A 19,710-nucleotide genomic window follows, 5' to 3' on the forward strand; every position below is an offset into this window, starting at 1 on the left:
GCTCCTCACAGCCCTTGTGCTCCAGACCCTTCACCAGCTCCACTGCCCTTCCCTGGACTCACTCCAGCCCCTCAATGTCTTGCTCACAGTGAGGGGCCCAGAACTGGACCCAGCCCTGGAGGTGTGGCCCCAGCAGTGCTGAGTACAGGGGGACAATCCCTGCCCTGCTCCTGCTGGCCACACTATTGCTGATACAGGCCAGGATGTATGAGCCTTCCTGGCCACCTGGGCACACACTGGCTCATGATCAGCTGGTTGTTGACCAGTACTCCCAGAGAATTTCAAGTTTCCCCTTTTAAAGGGCTCTTCCTTCTACTTCCTCCCCTGCTCTTCTACCATACCATGAGCAAAGTATGCATTTGCAGTATTTTACTGCTTTGGCATTCTTAATTTTCAAACAAGCTAGCCACTCTGGTTCTACTTTTACACAACAAATTCCAAAAATAGAAGCCTTTTTCTTATTTGATGAATAATTAGTTGAGTTTCATTTACCTTTCCACTGACTTTCCACAAATTGTATCCCATTTATCTCTTAGTTCACTCAGCATGTCATCAAGTTTCAAATTGTCATCAGCCAAGGTGGTTTTCTCTTTCAAGGAACGTCCAGTCCTATTCGTGGTATCATACACAGAATGTTTGGCACCAAGAGATTTCTGGAATTCCTATATATATGGAAAAAAAAAAGAAAATGTCCATTTATCATTAACTGCTTACAGGCCATAGTTAATTAGTTTTTAACATACTATTTGCAGCATAAATTGTAAATGTTGCTGCAAGAATAGTTTAAACTTACTGTAAAATTTCTATGCTAGTGCCACAGTGCACCTGGGGCTTGGCACTAGGAGACCCCTGCTTTTTGTCCTTCTCTGGAAATGTAGCTCTCTGCTCACCGGAACAACTTTGGGAAAATTCCTCCTTCAGTGAGGAAAATGATTCCTGCCCTACTGTAATATTCCCAAATTTCAGCCTAGCAGTCAGAAGGATGTGAAAGAACTGATACTTTGGGAGCCATTAACTGAGCATTCTTTGTACTACATTCTTACAAACTAAGATTTCAAGCCACTTGTAGAGCTCCCCAAGAGCTACAAAGGTTATTCTGGTTTAGCTCAACATGGCCAAGCTGGGAAACCTCTGTGCAGAAGCAGCAGTCAGGAAACATCCAAATAACTCAATCTGTGCTAGAAGTAAAAATCATAAGCAGGTTTTTGTGCCCCAGAACTCAACAGTGACAGAGTGTGCCTACTAGCTCTGCCAGCTCCTTTTGCACAGATCCTCTGGAAGCTTTTCACATACACAAAAGAGCACAGGAAACACAGTTCATCTGCTACCACACAGGAATTAACTGACTGACAGAGTAAATAACTAAATAAAGGAACACGGGCAAAAGACAGCACCAGCCCAACAAGGCAGCTTTTAAATTGCAGCAATGCTTGAAATGTTTTATTTCACACCTACATGAAGTGCTAGCAGAGAATCAGTTGGAAAAAAATAAACCCCAAATTTGATTTAGAAAACCCTTAGCATCAAATATGTTTCGTAATTTAGCATTTCCTTACTATTTTTTTCCTTTTCCTCATATAAAACAAGAAAAAAAACTTTAAGAAAAAACATAATTATCAAGCTAGGACTACAGTAAAAATAACTACAATTTTCAAAATATCCAGCTTTTTTATTAGTTGCTTCAATACAAACAATATGTCTATGCTTCTTTTATTTGATGGGTTTTGTTAACTACTTAACACTACATAATGTTACTATTTTGCACAAGGAAACACAATTAAATTGCTGCCACAGAAAGATCATACAGGAAAAACAGATTTAAAGATGGCAAAGGGCTGCAGTTAGTTCATTCCCTGAAACTAAATCATATCTACTTTCATTTGACTTCAGGTATAACTGAGAGGAGATTTTGGTTTAAGCTGCCAGGAACAGATAGGTAAGTTAATTACTGAGATTTTTGTTCACCTAGATACCTTTCTTCTAAGGAAGATGGGCACATACAGATAAAATTAGCCAGAATCATAGAAATGCTCTGTAAGAACACTCAGTATTAGCACAGGAATGGATTGGGTGACCTAGTGCGGGTTTTTCCATTCCTGACTCCTAAAAATGAGAAGAAAATTCCAATAAACAGACCATGAATAACCCCCAAAAGTCCCTGGCAACATGCTAGATATGAGTGAGAGAGAAAACATATTATCTTGGCTTTTCTTTTTCAGGGACTTTTTTTTTGGCAGTAATGACTGGCAGAGAGCGAGTCCAAATTATTGCTTACAGCACACATTCAGATGGGATAGCAAAATCCTTAACTAAATGGAGCAAGGAAACCTTCAAGGCTGGACAGAAAAGACAAAGACAGACACAGAGTATATGTGGGAGTGGAAGGAAAAGACTCAAAATACAAGGAAGGACGTTGCAGTGTTGGGAGGTTTGACAACTCATTAAAAAACAATTGAGTTGATTTCTTCAGAGGGTGGTGTTTGAAGTTTAAAGTCACAAAGTTCACCAAACTCCCTCTCTCTCACACATTCATCTTTTTTCTCCAGATCACCAGTTTCAACCCTTATGTGCCTGTACCAGTTTCATCCCATTCCTTAAAGAGATTCAAGCAACTCAAGCTGTAATGCTCTGCAGGCGTTTTACACGAAAGAAGCTGAAGAAAAGATATCAGTGACAGAAGTGATGAGTCTGCCAGTCCATTTGAGGAAGTTTGGTCTCATAAAATGTATTGCTGTAGGTATAAAGCACATATCAAGTTTCTCAGGTTTAACATTTCTGAAGATGGGATGAGGATACAGGTGGAGAATCCTGAAAACCTCAAAGCAAAGTCACAGTGCTGACCATACTGTGAGGAATTTGAATATGTAAAGAAAAGAGAGGAGTGAAAGGATTAGAAGATTAGCAAGACTCAGACTATCATAACAGCAAGATCCCCCCCTGCCAGTTCAGATCACTGACTTCAAATTCTGGCAACAGCAGCAATCCCAAAACAAAGTGAAATTGCAGAGTTGGCATAACAGAATGTAGGTTTTATCTTAAGGTTTTTAACAGCAGATACAGGTAAAATTATTTTTGCTTGACCAACTGCCAGCTCTCACTATATTAAAGGAGAATGGTTTCCTGGCTGATAAACAACACATCATGCAACCTGAGAGATGATAAAAAAATAAAGCAGACTGATGAAGTCATTATTATACATGACAAAATTTGTCAGAGGTAAGGGCAATCACCAGAAGCTACAGTGAAAAGAAAAAATTAGATATGAAAACCCCTCAGGATATTGTGAAATATTAAAAAAGATAAGCAAATGGAGAACAATAAAACTGACATAAAAAGTAAATATATGTCAAAATGTAGAAAATGAAATGATTCTAGTGTTTAATGAAACTGTCCCAAGAGAAGTCTTAATATCTCTGAAGATTCTACCTCTCATCCACTGGATCTTCAATAATATATTATTCTAGGCATTTTAAAGAAGTCAGTCAAAATGAAGTAAAGACTACTTCTGTCTTTGCTTTTGCTGTGTCTGATGGAATTACAGAGCTTTACACTATCATCACAAGTTTGACGAGCCAAGTGAATGAGAGAGATTTTTACATATTTACAGCTGAATTTCTGAAAAGATGGTTTCAGAATTTTGAATCCAATAAAGAGAAATATGGAGGCAGTATTTGCTCTAATACTGTCATGGTGTTTTCTAGGGTATTTCATTAATATTTCCATATTAATGGAATTAAATAAATATTTCCACTTAACATAAAAAGCAATCAAAATACTTGATTAACATTTTTTTTCACTTTTGAAGTTGTCCTGAAGTATTAAAAGAAAAATCTCAACCCAAGTAAGTGGACAGTAAATGTTTGGTTTAAGAACTTAAGAAAGAAAAGCCTCTTCAGAGATCTCTATTCTGAAATGGTATTAATCTACTTTTTAAAGTTTCCATGGTGCTGTATTATTCTTTCCTCTTCATTTTTAACCATTCCCCCACATATCAGGTACTCTGAAAAGTTCTTTTCATTCCCACCCTGTTAAAACACCATCATTAAACTTGATGTGAATAAACATTCCATTGTAGTGAGGCCGCAAATGTACTTTCTTTGATGACTGAACAGTGCAAGGCCAAGAGACTTACCTACATTTCACTGGGCATTTTGTGTGTCATGACTCACCTTATGCTGTGCAAGCTGCATCTTTATTTTGTCAGGGTCATTTGCAATTTCAAGATCTGCGTCCAGAGATTTCTCTGATTCTTCCAGCCATTCCATAAGTTTATGCCAGGCTTCATGGAACTAAAGGAAAAAAGGATTTGCATAGACTTTAAAATTCCATGGTTCATAAAACAGTCCAAAAGCATTAAACCCCAACCAAGACTGGCAAACTTTGACAAAATTTGATGGTTTTTTTCTCCCTGGTCTCTTAAACAAAACTGGTCTACCCATGTGCCCAGTGTGTAGTAGTCTCCCTTCATCAAGTGAGTTAACAACCTTTAATGTGCATGATGTGCACACGTCACATGTATCTGTCAGATGTGTTGGTCATTAAGATTTCTACAGGTTTAGTAATGGATAGTAAATACAGAAAGAACAGGGCTTAGCTATTGCTTATATGGGACCAAGGCAGGAAATCACTGGAGACAACTTCTGTCTGCATGACTGCCCAAGATGTTGCCTGTAACACTCTTAAAAACTCTCATTATATCAAATGATATCTTGATGAGCAAGGAACAGATTTTTGATCTTCCTTCCTGTTTCAAAGAAAAGAGCACTTCAGGGAAGGAAGCAGGGGAAAAGTAAAAATTCAACCAGCTTTCACAAAGTGTCATCCATTTGGGTTTTGATCTTTTTAAGCTGGTTATTTCTCTCTCTCTTGAAAATTCTTCTTGCCTGGGCTGCCTACACATGGAAGCACAAGAAACTAGTTCAGAAACCTTTCAAGGCATCTAAGACACTGTTGTTCAGGGCTGTTGATCAGGCCTTGACACCAGCAGCTTTCAGTATTCCTTCCACACTCCACATACACAGTTGTCATCTTAATAACACTGTATTAAGCTTTGTAAATGCATATTGAGATGAAACCCATCTCATTGCAGAACTGCTCTATGTGTGAGTGCACAATAGAAACTGCTGGAAAATAAGAAGCACAACTGGCTTGTGGGCTAATTCATTGCCCAGAGAACTTCTTGCTCTGTGAGCTGAATGAATGGTGGTAGTGGTGAATATTGGAACATGGTTTAGCTGTGAACATCACCAAATCTTGAATGATCATGTTCCCTTGAATAGAAAGGAGCTAGAACTTCCTGTTGGTATTTAAACAGCTTAGATTCTTCTCACACATTTTGCATCTTATAATTTATGTTCCTTAGTGAGGGAAACACGTATCTAAGGAAAAAAGCACGTATCCTCCCAAATAAAGAAAACTGTGAAAACAGCCCCCTCCCCCCAAAAAACAACCTCTCTGGGTTTATAAGGAAAAAAATTAAGAAATCTTACCACACAGAAGATATTGGTATAGTAACTAACATAAGAAACTGAGTGATAAGGGTTGAGTATAAATCAGGACACAACATAGACCCAAGAAGAAAATGCTAAGGAATACTCCCACAGATTAGTGAAAAGGGCTCATCACATTCTTTAAAATATACAGGGTTGATTATGAAACTTCTTTTTGAAGACAGATGGCACTAATACACATCTGGAACCCATACTGTAACTTTCTTTTTTCAGACTATCCTATACTGCAGACAGAAGTCACTGCTTGGGTTGAAAATGATGCTTTCACTTCCCAAATGAAGTGCTCTGGGATTGAATCACAGAAATCGTTCCACTAACTCAACACTGTCTGTTACACTAAACCCAGGCTTGCTTTGTAAGTGTTTTAAAGCATCATATTCTTCAAGAATCTGGATGCAATTACATCTAAGTTCAAAGAGCTCTATAACAGCTGTTGTCCCATTACCTGTTTGGCTCTTTTCCTTGCATCATCCAAAGCTCTTCCCCTTTCAACTAAGCGTTGGACTACTTTTTCCCATCGACTCTGTACACTGATCAGCAGATTCTTAATAAGGACAACGTCCTGTTTCTGGCTGAAATATTTCAAATGGGTTCCAGTTTTGTCCAGCTCTATGACCTGATCTCGATGAGAGTTCACTTCTGTGGCAAAAACCTTGGAAAAAAAGGGTAAAAATTACTGAATACTGTGTTGGGTAAACACTGAAAAAACCCAGTCTGATAAAGAATGATGTAGTGAGAAAGACTACAAAACACAATTTTAAAACAAATGAAATGTTTCTCTGAGTGCCAGCATTATAGGATTCATTTGGACATTGTTACAGTATCTCCACAGAGTGGGAGAAAAACATTACACATCTGTTTCTTTACATACCTTGTGTTCATCAATTTGAAATAAGACAGTGTCCAAGATAAGACTTGGCCGAGAAGCTGCAGTTAGAGTCTGCTCAGCCTGAGTAAGCCAGTTGATGAAATCTTGAAGTGAGTTGTGGAACTCCATTGCTAAATTGAGGGCTTCTTCCAGTTTGGTCTGCAAAGACAGGTCATACTTTATTAGCAGCTGATAGTGTGCGGGGGCTTCAGCCAAGGAAACCATTTTAGTTCAGCACTTCAGAGTAAACCATTTTACTTTAGCATTTTAAAGCACTTTTCCAATTCAAAGTCTCTGAGTTTTAAAATAACAGCTTATATTCAAGCATATTCAAGGAGATGGATACAGGAGTTAGAGCAAAATTACATATAACAGATGAATAGAAAATACAGCATCTAGTATCAAGATAAATTTTTCCACACTAGAGCATATTTCCTACTACTTAATCCAAATGGGACATTTGGATTTATCAAGTTCGATGCTAAACCAGTAAAATTTCAGAAATCTAAGGTGGTAGTGCACTTGGAAGAGACTCAAGTAGGTCATCAAATTTATTCTCTTGCACTTAATGAAGAGTAAGTTTTCCTAGAGCACTTCTTTTTAATTCAGTCCAATTGTCATTTTGGTTGCCCAAACAGAAACTAATTGGGGATGCAGAATTTTGTTGATCATGAGACGGCAGTCAGAGATTTTCAAACATTTACACTGCTGACCTCACTGAGCACTTCAACCTTACACCTTCCTAGAAGAAGCTGCTTGTACTGGGTATTAATTAGTTTGTCATTTTTACTTTGTTATTACTTTAAGATACGTGAGTGTTATGACTTTAAAATACAGCTAAGTTGTGAGTTAAATATTTGTGCTTTATACTTATCAGTGCTGTACAGAGAGTTTCTCTGTTTGCAATCATGGGTTTGACTGAGTTAGAACAAGTGGACTGTATTTCGTGAAGGAATGAAAGCCACGTGAAATTAATAACAAGAAAACGTATGTTGCATATGAGTGAAATCATGCTATTGATCTGCTAGAACAGAAGGTAGTCACTTGAAGTAAATAGCAAAAGGCCAAGCATTGGGGAATTTAAAAAAAAAAAGGCTAAAATCTAGGAAAATTAACACAGCAATTCTGTACTGAGGAGATAAACTTGAAGGATCATTCAGTCTCTTGTTCAGTCCATTACTGAATAAAAACTCATAACTGCAATAAAACCCATAAAACCCCTAGCCTACCAAATAAGCATTAACAGTATCAGTTAATGTATTTCTGTGAAACAGACTTGGGCCATTCTCACCATACTCCTCCCCGATTATGGATAATTAACTTCTTGAATCTTATTTTCCCCAGTACTTTCTAAGCACATCACTGAATTATGCCAGTCTCTACAACTGATTTTAAATGTAAAAAATCAGGCAAGTATACATCCATAAAAGCACTGATCATTAACACACTTAAATGCATGATTTACACTTCTATTTCTATGTAAAAACACTTACTTTTCTTTCACTGAGTTTTGTTTGCACAGATTCCCATTTTTCTTTTAAGTTATTTATGTCCTGTTCAACATTTGTTTCAGCAGACTCTGGGCATCTTGCAAGCATCTGCTGGCCTTTTTGCATTAGACACTTGTATGTCTCTTCTTTGGCCTCAAAGGCAGCACAAAGTTCCTAAATAAAGAAAGGATCAGAAATAATAAGGTAGAAATTCAATACTCTTTATAAAAATCTGTATAGTATTTATTCCTCCCCCAACATTTAGCAGGTATGATTAAGACTAATAAAGGAAACACATGTAATTCATAGAAAGCCAAATGAGAAAATGAGGGACACAGCTCCTCAGGAAATGTATTGTCTGTCAATGTCTTCTCTGAGGTTCAAAGACTGGCAAAGTAAATACTATGCACTTATTGAAGAAGAGTTGCTACAACTTGGTTGGCTTAAAGTCCATCTGTAGCCAAAACACAAAACACAGCATTACACAGTGTGCTGGAAGTCCAGACCTATCCAATACCCTTCAAAAGTGGGTGGGACAGCTTGGGAGGGCTGGTTTATTGTACATTGTCAGTATCTTCACTTGCCAGGCATGAGCGCTGAAGACATTTCAGACATAATAAGAAAGCTGTAATAATAATGGTAACAATGTGTTTTACCTATAAACTATTCTAATAATTATGCTTTTTTAATTATGTTGGTAAGCTGGCAAAAGTCTGGGAGCTCCCATGCATCCCCCTGACTCAAACAGACACGTTCAGTATTGGCAACAGACAAATCAAAATGTACCAATGAAGCTGCTGCAGACTCACAAATGAGGAACATCTTCACAAGGAGATGAGGAATAAGTGGTTTACAAATAAGAAGAAAAGTACTTTTCCCTCTGATTCTCAGGAGAAGAGCCCAAACCAGACATTTTTGGGGGGTTAAGAGATACTGTACACAGGGCTCTGTACCTGACCACATAGGAGGGAAAAGCAAGAAGCAGGCTCATTCATGAGATTAAGATTTTGACACAACAGAAAGCTTCTTTGTTTTCTCTCTGAGGACTATGGAAAGTGGTGTCCCCTAGTCTGCTTCCTCCTACTACTTCAGGAAGGAACTGGAAAGAATGATTGTTTTAGGAAAAGGAGAGGGATGGTCTGAGCAGCACTGGGATAGCTAAAAAGGTGTCTTTTTAAACCCCTTTTGTACTGGTATTCTGTAATATCTCTTCATATCTTTTGTTTTCCTGGAGCTGCTTTAGCTGGAAATGCAGCCCAATTTCAACTCCATTTGTAAACCAATTATGGCTGACGTTCTTTTATTCATATCTTTTATTTTTGTCTTTTATTCATATCTGTGGAAACAGGCCTTATACTAAAGAACATGGTTCATAACATTACTTCCAAAGAGGAACAAATCAAAATGTAGTGTAAAACTTTCTCCTTCAGTTTCACATCAATAACTGACACAGCTGGCTCTAACTGCTTAGAGCCAAGTTTGAAGTTGGAATGTAGCAGACAACATGACAAGTGGCCTCAACATTTCAGAAAAAAAAAAAAAAAATAAAAGGAGAGAATTAACACATATCTGCACATGTGCATTAAGGTTTAACCAAAAAGAAATCAAGTTCTGTGCTTTAAGGGTTGATAGCAAGTCAGTGCCTGCAGATGGCTACCAGGACAGTAACATCCTGTTAAAATGTACATGTACAGTTAGGGAGGGATTCTACATCTAGAGTGTATATTACTGGGGACAGTCAGACTTGTTCTGACTATTACATAAAGGCCCTTCAACTAAGGGCCCTTTAATTAAGTGCCTTTGTAAGTGTGGAAAAATTGCATAGCAAAGAATGTACTAAAAGAAAATTCTGAAGCCTTCCATGAAAATTTTTGCATCTTGATATAAGTGCAGGATGAAAAAGGGAAAGATCACCACTGACTTTCAGAGAATCATGAGTCCACTCTCACAGGGGAAAAAAAACCCTACCACCTATTTTTCTCCCTTTTTTGTTTTTCCTTTATGAAAAATAGAAAAGGATTATAGGGATTCAAAACAACAGGAATATTTGTGTTTGGATCTAGTTTCCTGTCTTATATGATTTTAAAACTATAAACTACTTTCCCTATCAGTTATAGATACTGGCAAATTTTTGACGACAAAAAGGAAGGGGGAAAAAAAGTGCCCCGTGTTGGTAACCAATGATCTTTAGCACCATTCAAAAAAAAAAATCTGATTTTTAACATGACAATTCAGCATTCTAATTGGAAGTGTCAAGTCAAGCATATTCCAGTTCAAGTACAGTTCAGTATCACTGTTACCTCTGAGGTTCAGATCACCAGGTTTGGGCTTATATCCTGGTCTAAAGCTCATCATGATTTTACACAAATGGAGCAGTAAGAACCACCTTCCTTAGAGGCCAGAGATCAAGTTTAAGTGTCTTTTTAAAAACTCTATGGTTCTATGGAAGAAGAGAAATCCACAGAATGTTTCTTAAAAGAAAGGGAATAATTCAGTCATCCTGGTCAGCTTGCCATTTCTAATCAAAGCACTGCCTCTATGAGCCAGTAGTCCCTCTTATTTCTATGCTAATGATGACTTTACTGTCAGCTTTGGTTAAATAAAGAATAAAGGATCAAGTCTCTTAAGGTTTAGTGAATGTGGGCCATTTTTAGGTTCATCTTCAAACTTTAGAAAAATCATAAACTTAGTTATGGGGTCAGAAGGGAAAAGAAGAATAGAAATCATGAAAAATCACCTTTTGTAAAGATGCAAAAGTTGTTTTATTTGTCTCAACACTAATAATGCTTCAGCTTTGGGCATATCCCAACAGGCTTCTAAACTACACTGTAAATAACAGTGTTGTTTTGAAAGCTATTAAATTTCTTTAAGACACTGTACAGACCTTGTGATATATAGAACACACTCTATATTTATAAAAAACACCCTTAAAAGATAGTTAGTCCTGAAATGCAATTTGCAAAGCATTCTAATACTGATACTTACCATATGTGCATTAAGCTGCTCTCTTGCTGTTTCTGGTAAGCCTCCAACAGGTTTTGATGCCAACAGCTGACGTTCAGTGTCTGTCAGCCATTGCTGCAGATCCTCAACTTCACCATGGAAACCTTGAGCCTAAATTATACCACATCATTTTAGAGATAACTTAAATGCTCTCCATTACAATAACCAGCTCAGATGCATAAGCAGATTTGCAATTGATATAATCAGAAATTTGTAATAATCAAAGTAAATTAAAGAAGAAGAAAGAAAAAAAGGAAAAAGCAAACTAACAAACTAGCTGAATTCAATCTAAAGGACAAAAACCATAGAAATCATAAAAGCAGTCAAAATAACTACTGTGACACCATGGTTTCCCTGAATAATACAACTATACAGAAATTTCACCCTTTACAAACATGTAGACCAAAAGCTGAATTCTCATATCAGCACTGTAAGGGACAATGTCCAGCTGTGGAAGATACAGCTGGATTCAAAATTTCTCCAGATTCAGGAGCATCTGCATAATGGTTTTGATTTCGGCCAACTTCTAATACATGTATCTGTGTATTTCATGTAAAAGACACTTTTTCTGAGTTATCTCTATATTTGATCATTTCCTGTTCACCTGGATCAAGGCACTATCCAGCTGCTGTTTCCTTTGCTCTGTTTTTTCCAACAAGTTTTGCCAGCGCTGATTCAGGAGTTCCAACTTGCTCCGTAAATTACTTGCTTCTTCAACAGCACTTGATTCAATCAGGTCATTTCCTGCTTTTTTAACAGCTTCCACCGTAGACTGATGAGCGAAAACATCATTTTGTAGCACCTACAATTGTAACACAGCATGGTCATATCAGTAAGTTACTGAATGAAGGCACTCACAGTGACTGAGCCAGTTGTAGTCCAAGGACAAGACAATAGTTAAACATCAGCACAGGTGTCAGAAATTAAAGCTCTTAGATCTCTTCAATCAAATGCACTAACAATTCTGACAGCAACCATTCTGACAAAATACTGAAGTTTATTTTTGTATCTTGGAAAAAAATAATATATTCCTTCTGAAAGCATATATTTCTGAAATTATCAAAGGTTTCTAGTAGTGCTAGGGAATAATTATTTCTTCACTTTTTAAATTTATTATATACTTTCTTTTAACAGGATTTTTCTTTGAATACTATGTGCCTGCTGTGCTATACAACAACCCAGCTGCCACAATGTCTTCTTGCCCATTTCACGGCTACAACTCCTTTCACATTATCACTCCTTTCAGGCTACCAGGACACTTGACCTGTGCTAAAAGCTAGGGGATAGTTGTATTACTAACACCAAAAGACCTCCTCAATCTGCTGGAAAACCTCTTATCACCAACCACAGTAAAAATCATAAAAGGCAAAAGGCACATTTGGGGGAAAATGCTGTTTTGAGAAGGATGGAGAGCAGGGCAAAAAAAGCTTTAACATAGAACAGAAAAAGAAATACATAAAATGGCTGGGAAGAGAATGGTAAACCCTATCTAAGAAATTCAAGTTTATGATTCCTATCTTCCATGGAGTCTGACTGAAACTCACCCCCATCAGAGTACTAGCATATGGAAAAAATGCAAAGCTAAATACAAAGAAACTTAAAAATAAACTATGTGGAGCACAATATGAAATAGCAAGTCACAAGCAGACCTTGAATACAAAACACACATTACATTTACTTTAATTCTTCTAAGCTGAGAATCAGATTATTTTATTTTCCTAACAGGGTAAAAAAAGGTATTCAAAGAAGCAGATGCATCTTATCCCTTCCTTCCTGCTGAGACTCACTAAGAACAAGGTCTATTCTTTCCAAAGTTATTCAAGAGGTGGATGTTTTTACAGGCTACCACAGGATGTACTACTGTGTGAACTTTCTAACCTATAAACTCTGTATTATGAAAAGGAAGTAGATTCATTCATGTGTTTGCTGAACTCCTTCAGCACAGACACAAATGATGCCTCGATGCTCTTCACTAGTGAAACACTTCCGTTCGATAAGAACATAAAAGGCTCATGGAGCAGAACCTGGCTTTGTAATTTTATTTACTTTGTTTTAAAAGGGTCTGTTTATAACAATAGTCACATAGGCTATGTAGATACTGTATTCTGTTCAAATTCCAACTGACCACCCAAAAGTTTTCAGAAGCTGCATAGCAGCATTAACACAGACAATGAAAATACTTTAATTATCTGTGTACTGTCAATTTCAATCAATTCTCTCAAAATCCAAAATGGACTCTGAGCGCTTTTTACATCATATGCAGGCCAAAAATTAAATGGCAGATTTAAAGGGAGAGGAATTATAAGGTTAGATTGAAATCTTCAAGCCCAGAAAGAACATATTGTTATGAAGAGCACAGAACTACACACTGAGGCAGGGAAAATCTCTTAGTCCTAGGAGATGTTCTAAAAATAAAGGCATAGCAGAATCATTCTTCCATGGGCTTCAAAATAACAATGATCAGTAAAAATACTAAAACAAACAAACAAACAAAAAACCCTTAACCCTATGTTGCAAGTAACACAGAGAAAAAGATGGGAGTTTGCACAGATTTTCGGAGAAGCATTTTCCATCTTAGCTGAACCCAACTGACACACAATTTTGCAGAATTCAGAACAAATCACTATTTTCTGAGAGGGAAGAAAGAACCAAAGATATGCAAGAGTCATGCAGCTTGTGAGGCCTGGCTTAAACAGCAGTAATCAAAGAGCTTACTGCTTCAGGAAGGTTCAGGTTTTGAATTGCCTAGGTCAAAGAAAGGTGATTAGAGGTGGAGTCTAGGGTAAGCTGTTTATTTTTGGCTAAAACCTACGCCACTTGCATAGCATATGCAAGAAAGGAAGGCACGTGGAGGAGTAAGAGGCAAGATATTACTTATTCTAAGCCTTCATTCCAGCTATAGTCTGCATCTTGAAAGTATATGTAGAGAATTATTTATCAAATGTGAAGTTTTACTAGAAGACTCATCCCTAAGATAAATATCAAAAGAACATTTTGGTTATTAACCAAATTAATTATAATTACATACATGATGTTTGGCAAGTTCAATTTCAATAGCCTTGGGGTCTCCACCCACGGGTTTCTGTTCATTCAGCAACTCTTCTGTATGTGTCAGCCATGCCAGTAACTCATCCAGGGCATGCTGGAACTGCCCCAAGGCCAACAAGGCACCTTCCAGCTTGTGCTACAGTAAAAATAAAGTTAACAAGAAAATCGTTTCACAATGCAATTGAATTGTCTTACATTACCATTAGTCACCATAACCCAGAGCAGAGTCCACACATAAGACAGAATAAAAGCCAGGGAGGAACAGTTACCCAGTACAAGCAATGCTTTATAACTACAGCTGAGTTAGCAATTCCCTTGTAAAGCCTTGCATTCCAGGCTCAAATTCCTGGCCTCAGGAGAAGCCATACCAGACCAGAGTTAAGATTGAAGGCTCTTTCATCAGATGTATTAGTAGCTTTTTATCACTTAAAACATAATTTCAATATAAATGCAATTTGGTGCATGATCTCTTTAAAATTTTTTCTTTGTCATGAAATTATTCAGTTTAGAAAAAATAACACACCTCAAAGGACCTTTTCACATCTCTCAGCTTGATAATTTAAGGAAATAACACCAAAATAGTTTAATATTAAGTTAATGGGATTTTATTCAATTGTTCAGCTCAGCAGCTACTATTACTTTGCACATATAAACATGTTTTCAACTGCTACTTAAGACATCATTGAATAACCAAAATGCAATAATAATCATTCAGCATAGCATTACTGACAGAAAATTTAAAAAGAAGGTTTAAAAAAGTTTTAAAAACTAAACTAATTGTACAATTCAAATGCTATTATATATAAGTTTTTAGCTTCCAAACTAAAAGGAATGTGTAAATTAATATAAGCATTATGCATAACAAAGAATTTTTCACAAAAAACAAAATCATTAATAAAGCCCCCACCTCCAAGCTTATTTACCTGTCTACTTATAATTTTGTCTTCTAGGCTGTCCCACAATAGTCTGAGCTCTGAGAGAGGGTCTTGAACAGTGTGCTTGTCACTCTCTTGTGTTGCTTTCTTTAGCAATAGTTCTGCCTGATGGTTCAGTCTTTCCATTTCTATCTGCTGCTGATAAGCTTCTGTCTTAAATTGCTATGGTAAATAGAAAAAGAAAAGAAGTAAATGAAACACAAATAATGATTATAGAATCACAGAACGATTCTGTGTTCTAGCTCTTGTGGTTGTGATGGTGATAATGTTATAAATTTCAAATGGAATTATTCTTGAAAGGAAGTGAAAGCAAATTTTCTTCAGTAGAACACTTTCTTTAACACACAATTGGTGCAACAGTCTGAAGGCATCTTGTGTACATATGTTCTGAACTATGTAAGGTCACAATTCATTTGAAGTTACATCATAAAATACATAAAACAACCTGCCCACAGCCAACAAAATCTACAAGTGAGCAACAAGACCAAGAACCTTCTCTGATCTTCACATATGTCTGCTTTTTAAATATGGCATAGCAGCATCCCAACATCAGGAGTACATTTGGTCACAAGTACAGATCCCTGCAGACAGATTTCCAAGTTAGATTGGAATTTTGATTTTCACCTTACTCACATATTGGGAATGTCATGATCTGTGTGAGCATTTACATAAAGGCTCTAATGGCAGAAGCAAAGCTTTGGAGGCCTTCTCTCAGAGCCTCAAAGAAATTGTTCATGTTAGAAGCAAGAAAACATAATAGCAGAAGAATCCTGCACATAATAACTTCATCGTTTTTGACAGAGAATGAATGATACTACAACTATTTTTGGGCTATCAGAAAAAATAAAATGTAGCCTAGACAAAATTTGGAATACTTTTTCAAGTTAAGTGCATTTTAAAATGAAAACTTTGATATTAAATATTTTTAAATTTTCATGCAAATTCTTCTTTACTAAAAATTGAAAATGAAAATTGTATTTGACTCTCAAAAAATACTGCGCAACACCGAAAAATACAGACAAATGGAAATATAAAGGAAATTAATGGCTAGTTCATACCTTAAGTTCCTCTGTTTGCTGCTTCACTGTCTCCAGATCAGTTCCAACTGGGGACATAGATGCTAACTTGCCACCAGCAATGTCTACCCAGTCAAATAACGCCTGAAAATCACAGTGTGATATTTAAATGTGAGCAGAGAAATGCTGTTAGTTTTGAAAGTTGTATTGAGTAAAATATCAGAACTTTTCCTTTTTCCAGAGAAAGTATTGCTGTTCTCTTTCAAAGAAAATAACTTTCCCAGCAAAACCTAGGTTTCTTTGTAATACAATAGAACAAATACCCCTGTAACAGTTACAGGAGTGCACATTCTGCAATACTGGACTTCTATTAGCAGCAAGATTCAGCCAGAATTATTCATGCTGAGCAGCAATCTACTTCTTGTATTTACCTTTCAGGAGATTCATAAAAATTGCAGATTTTACACAAGACAAACTCTGTTCTACAGTTGTTTGGAGTGAAAATGGAAAGATAACACACCTTAAATGAGGATTACAAACTTTTGAAGCAAGCTATTTGTGTAAGGAACATGGAACTACCTATTTGGTACATACTAGGCAGTGAAGGATCATAACTGAGCTACAATGAATCTCTAGAGGATAATGCAGAGTGACTTTAAAAAAATAAAAAATAAAAAATAAATTATGTCTCCCCAGTTCTGATGCTAGGATGTGCCTTGTACAGCTACAGGAAATAGAAAGTACTTAAACCAAATGGTGCTGATTCTGTCTAATCAATCTCTGCACAGCAGGAACACAGGAGAACACAGACAAAAATCCATAGTGATGGTGCACTGCAAAACAGGCGTGTTGCATTATTATTCAGGAGTGGTCTGCTGCTTGATCTGCACCAAATACAGCAGTACCTGCCCTCAGTGTCATGTGAAATTTGAGTTTTAAAGATTTAATGAACCATGGAAGACAGTAATTCCACCAAGAAAAAACAAACAAACAACTACAAAAAACCCAACAGCACATACAGAGAAAAGATCATAGTTTCAAAGGATAGGTTGTGTTGGAAGAGACCTTTAAAGGTCATCTAAAGCACAACCCCTCTTTTTCTTTAAACTTCATCAGCTCTGGGAAGCACAGTGTACAAGATATCTTTAAACTGCTGGAACATTTGCCTATAGATTTAAAAAGGGGATAATCTTCTAAAGTATTGTGATAGGATAAATTATACTAGGAATATAAATTATACTAAGAATAATGGTTTAGCAACATTATGTTAATAATTATTATTACTTATAAGGTGGAATAAAATTCAAGTGCTTTAATTGTCTTTGACTCAAAGAAAACAGCAGCAAGTGTGCATATAGACTTGTACTCTGCTCCTTTCAGACCAAATGTGTCACAACTTTAACCTGCCTTGACTATCACAAGAAACTGTGAGCAGAACTACTATGAATGTGTGGTGCCAAAAAACCTCTGCTCTTATCAACAAACAAGGGGACATTAATTTTGAATAAAACAACACAATATATGCACTCTTTAATGCAGAAAAATCCCAACAAACCAACCCCAACCAATCTTGAGAAAAAAACCCTGCCTACTCAAGAAAATAGTCACTACAACCAGAGTGCAGCACTTGTCACCTGCCTAATCACATGACACTTTTTACTGCAATCACATTAAATCCCATTGACCCAAGGCTGGGTTAGGTATGTCACATATCTTACCTGTAGTCCATCTTGGTATTGAACAGCTGCCTGCATAGCTTCCCCAAGCTTATCCACACGTTCTTTCCATGTTTTGTTTAGTGCATCCCAGGCAGAATTCAGCTGCAAATAAGCACAATTTAGTCCCATAGACAAAAGAATTTTACTGCTATATAATGTGCATTTACTAACACTTCACTGATCAATAATACAAATAAACTAAGCATGACTAGCTCACATTTATTCTGTATTAACACTCTTGTCCTCCCTATCACTGCAGAACTAGTTTCTTTCAGAATTCAATAGAGGTTCTGAATTATAAAAGCTGTAAACTTCAATATTGATTGAATATTTTTATTAACAGAGATCCAAAAGTTAGTAGAGGAAATACTACTAAATCATTTGGAGTTGCATCACCATAATAAAAATACCTTAAAAGAATCATAAAGTGCTGAAGACTGGAGAAATAAAAAGTACTTTATAGACATCCAAACAGGATAGTCTCAGTTAAGATGTCTCACTTGGCATGAAGAATACATATCCAAAATTTATTCCAGCATTACTTTTTACAAGAAATAGTCGCCTACAATACTAATCAGCAACTATTTTTTTAAAAAACCTGTCTTTTACAAAAGTTCTAAACCATAAATCAATTAAATAAAACAGTGTGTACATTCTAATCCAAGATTTATTCACTCAAAAGGCAAATACCACAAAGGCTTCAGTGGTGTCTCACTTTTGCCACAAAATTTTTATTCTCAAAATGTGTTGGGGTCATAGGGAATATACAAATTTCAGCTGAGCAAGCTATCACATAGCAGACCTAAGCATCTGCTTTTCCCATACCTCATCTATACTCTTGTTGACAATGGGTTTGTCAGGCTCTCCACAAGCAGCTCTCAGCTCAGAGCCAAGGCTCACAACTGCTTCTAGCTCTTCTTGTAGTCCATCAATTTCTTCTTTAGCAGCCTACAAAGAGAAAAAAAAGCCAACTCTGCTAATACTAAATTTAATAACCTATGTACAACTTGCTTTTAAGACAGAACACAGTGGGATTCCACCTTTGTTTTCCTTCCAGTCACTTGGACTTAGAAAATAAGCATCCCTTTGCAGTGCAGGGATGAAATCAGCTGACATCAGTCTAAATTGTAACAATGGTTTATGATATCATTTTGCTTGAGATAGAAAAAGTAAACAGGAAGTTTTAAATTAGATTTCTTTAATCAGAGTGTCTTCTTTGTCAGAGGTTATCATTCAACCTTCAAACATTTAACTATCAGTATAAATAATTACAGGCTTAGAGGATAATACATAGAGCATAGTACATTTGTCCACCTTTCATTTGGATGTTACGTACGACTCGAGGAATCTCAAGTATGTACAACTTTTCAAAGTCTCAGTGAGATGGTTATTATGTACATATTTACAAACAAATAAGGAAATGTAATGACAAGCACATGTTGCATGCTCATTGCAATTAAGCACTGATATGTGTTATTAACTGTAGACTCTTGAGATACCATTACTGAAAATTTCTACACAATTATCCCTCTTAGTCTTTACAAAATAATATCTTCTCCTCTGCATAGCATAAATAAAGTACTTCAAATCAAGAAAATACTTTCTACTGACCTCTGCAGCTTCTTGCTGTTGCTTGACTACAGATGGGTCAACTCCAGGTCCCTCCAGTTCTCGAATGAAGTCCTGAGTATCTTTAATAGTAGCTACAAGAGCCATATGATCACACCAGAACTTTTCAGCTAGTTCCATTACATCCAACAGTTTGGCCTCTCTTTCCTCAGTCAGGGTCTGGATGTCTTCCCAAATTAGGACCATTTGGTCTAGTTTATCTTGAACAGCTAAACAACAAAGGAACTAGATTACTACCTTGGCAAACAATTCTTGGTCATAAATCTCTCTACAGTTCTACAGCAGAAACATATGTGTACATTTTAAAATTTAGACTCTAAAACATTTCTTTGCAGGACTCCTCATAATGTTAAGTGGAAACAAACACAATGGCCTTTAGAAATAAAATAAAGGTCATATCCACAATGAATTATTTTAAATGATGTTTTGTTTTTATAAATCTTAAGCAGCTTCTCCTGGAGAACATTCCCCAGATTAGAGGTCATCAGAAATG

The 19,710-nt window shown here is 36.5% G+C and overlaps 1 protein-coding gene across 23 annotated transcripts in view; it reads right to left on the reverse strand.

The window, feature by feature from the left end:
- LOC139597438 (dystonin-like) overlaps positions 1-19,710 on the reverse strand; it is a 291,384-nt gene that overhangs the window by 24,300 nt on the left and 247,374 nt on the right. For all 23 annotated transcript variants that reach the window (XM_071442832.1, XM_071442802.1, XM_071442793.1 and 20 more), the window contains 13 exons: positions 19,200-19,426; positions 18,414-18,536; positions 17,589-17,690; positions 15,913-16,014; positions 14,843-15,016; positions 13,900-14,055; positions 11,476-11,673; positions 10,854-10,982; positions 7,872-8,042; positions 6,382-6,537; positions 5,956-6,162; positions 4,170-4,289; positions 493-662 (listed from right to left, as the gene is read on the reverse strand). In XM_071442832.1, coding sequence (XP_071298933.1) covers positions 493-662; positions 4,170-4,289; positions 5,956-6,162; positions 6,382-6,537; positions 7,872-8,042; positions 10,854-10,982; positions 11,476-11,673; positions 13,900-14,055; positions 14,843-15,016; positions 15,913-16,014; positions 17,589-17,690; positions 18,414-18,536; positions 19,200-19,426 — 2,035 coding nt within the window. The remainder of the gene's footprint in view (positions 1-492; positions 663-4,169; positions 4,290-5,955; positions 6,163-6,381; positions 6,538-7,871; positions 8,043-10,853; positions 10,983-11,475; positions 11,674-13,899; positions 14,056-14,842; positions 15,017-15,912; positions 16,015-17,588; positions 17,691-18,413; positions 18,537-19,199; positions 19,427-19,710) is intronic.

The sequence above is a fragment of the Agelaius tricolor genome, unplaced genomic scaffold (genome assembly GCF_023055355.1).
Source record: "Agelaius tricolor isolate 1412-34295 unplaced genomic scaffold, bAgeTri1.0.p SCAF_1, whole genome shotgun sequence".
Taxonomy (NCBI): Eukaryota; Metazoa; Chordata; class Aves; order Passeriformes; family Icteridae; genus Agelaius; species Agelaius tricolor.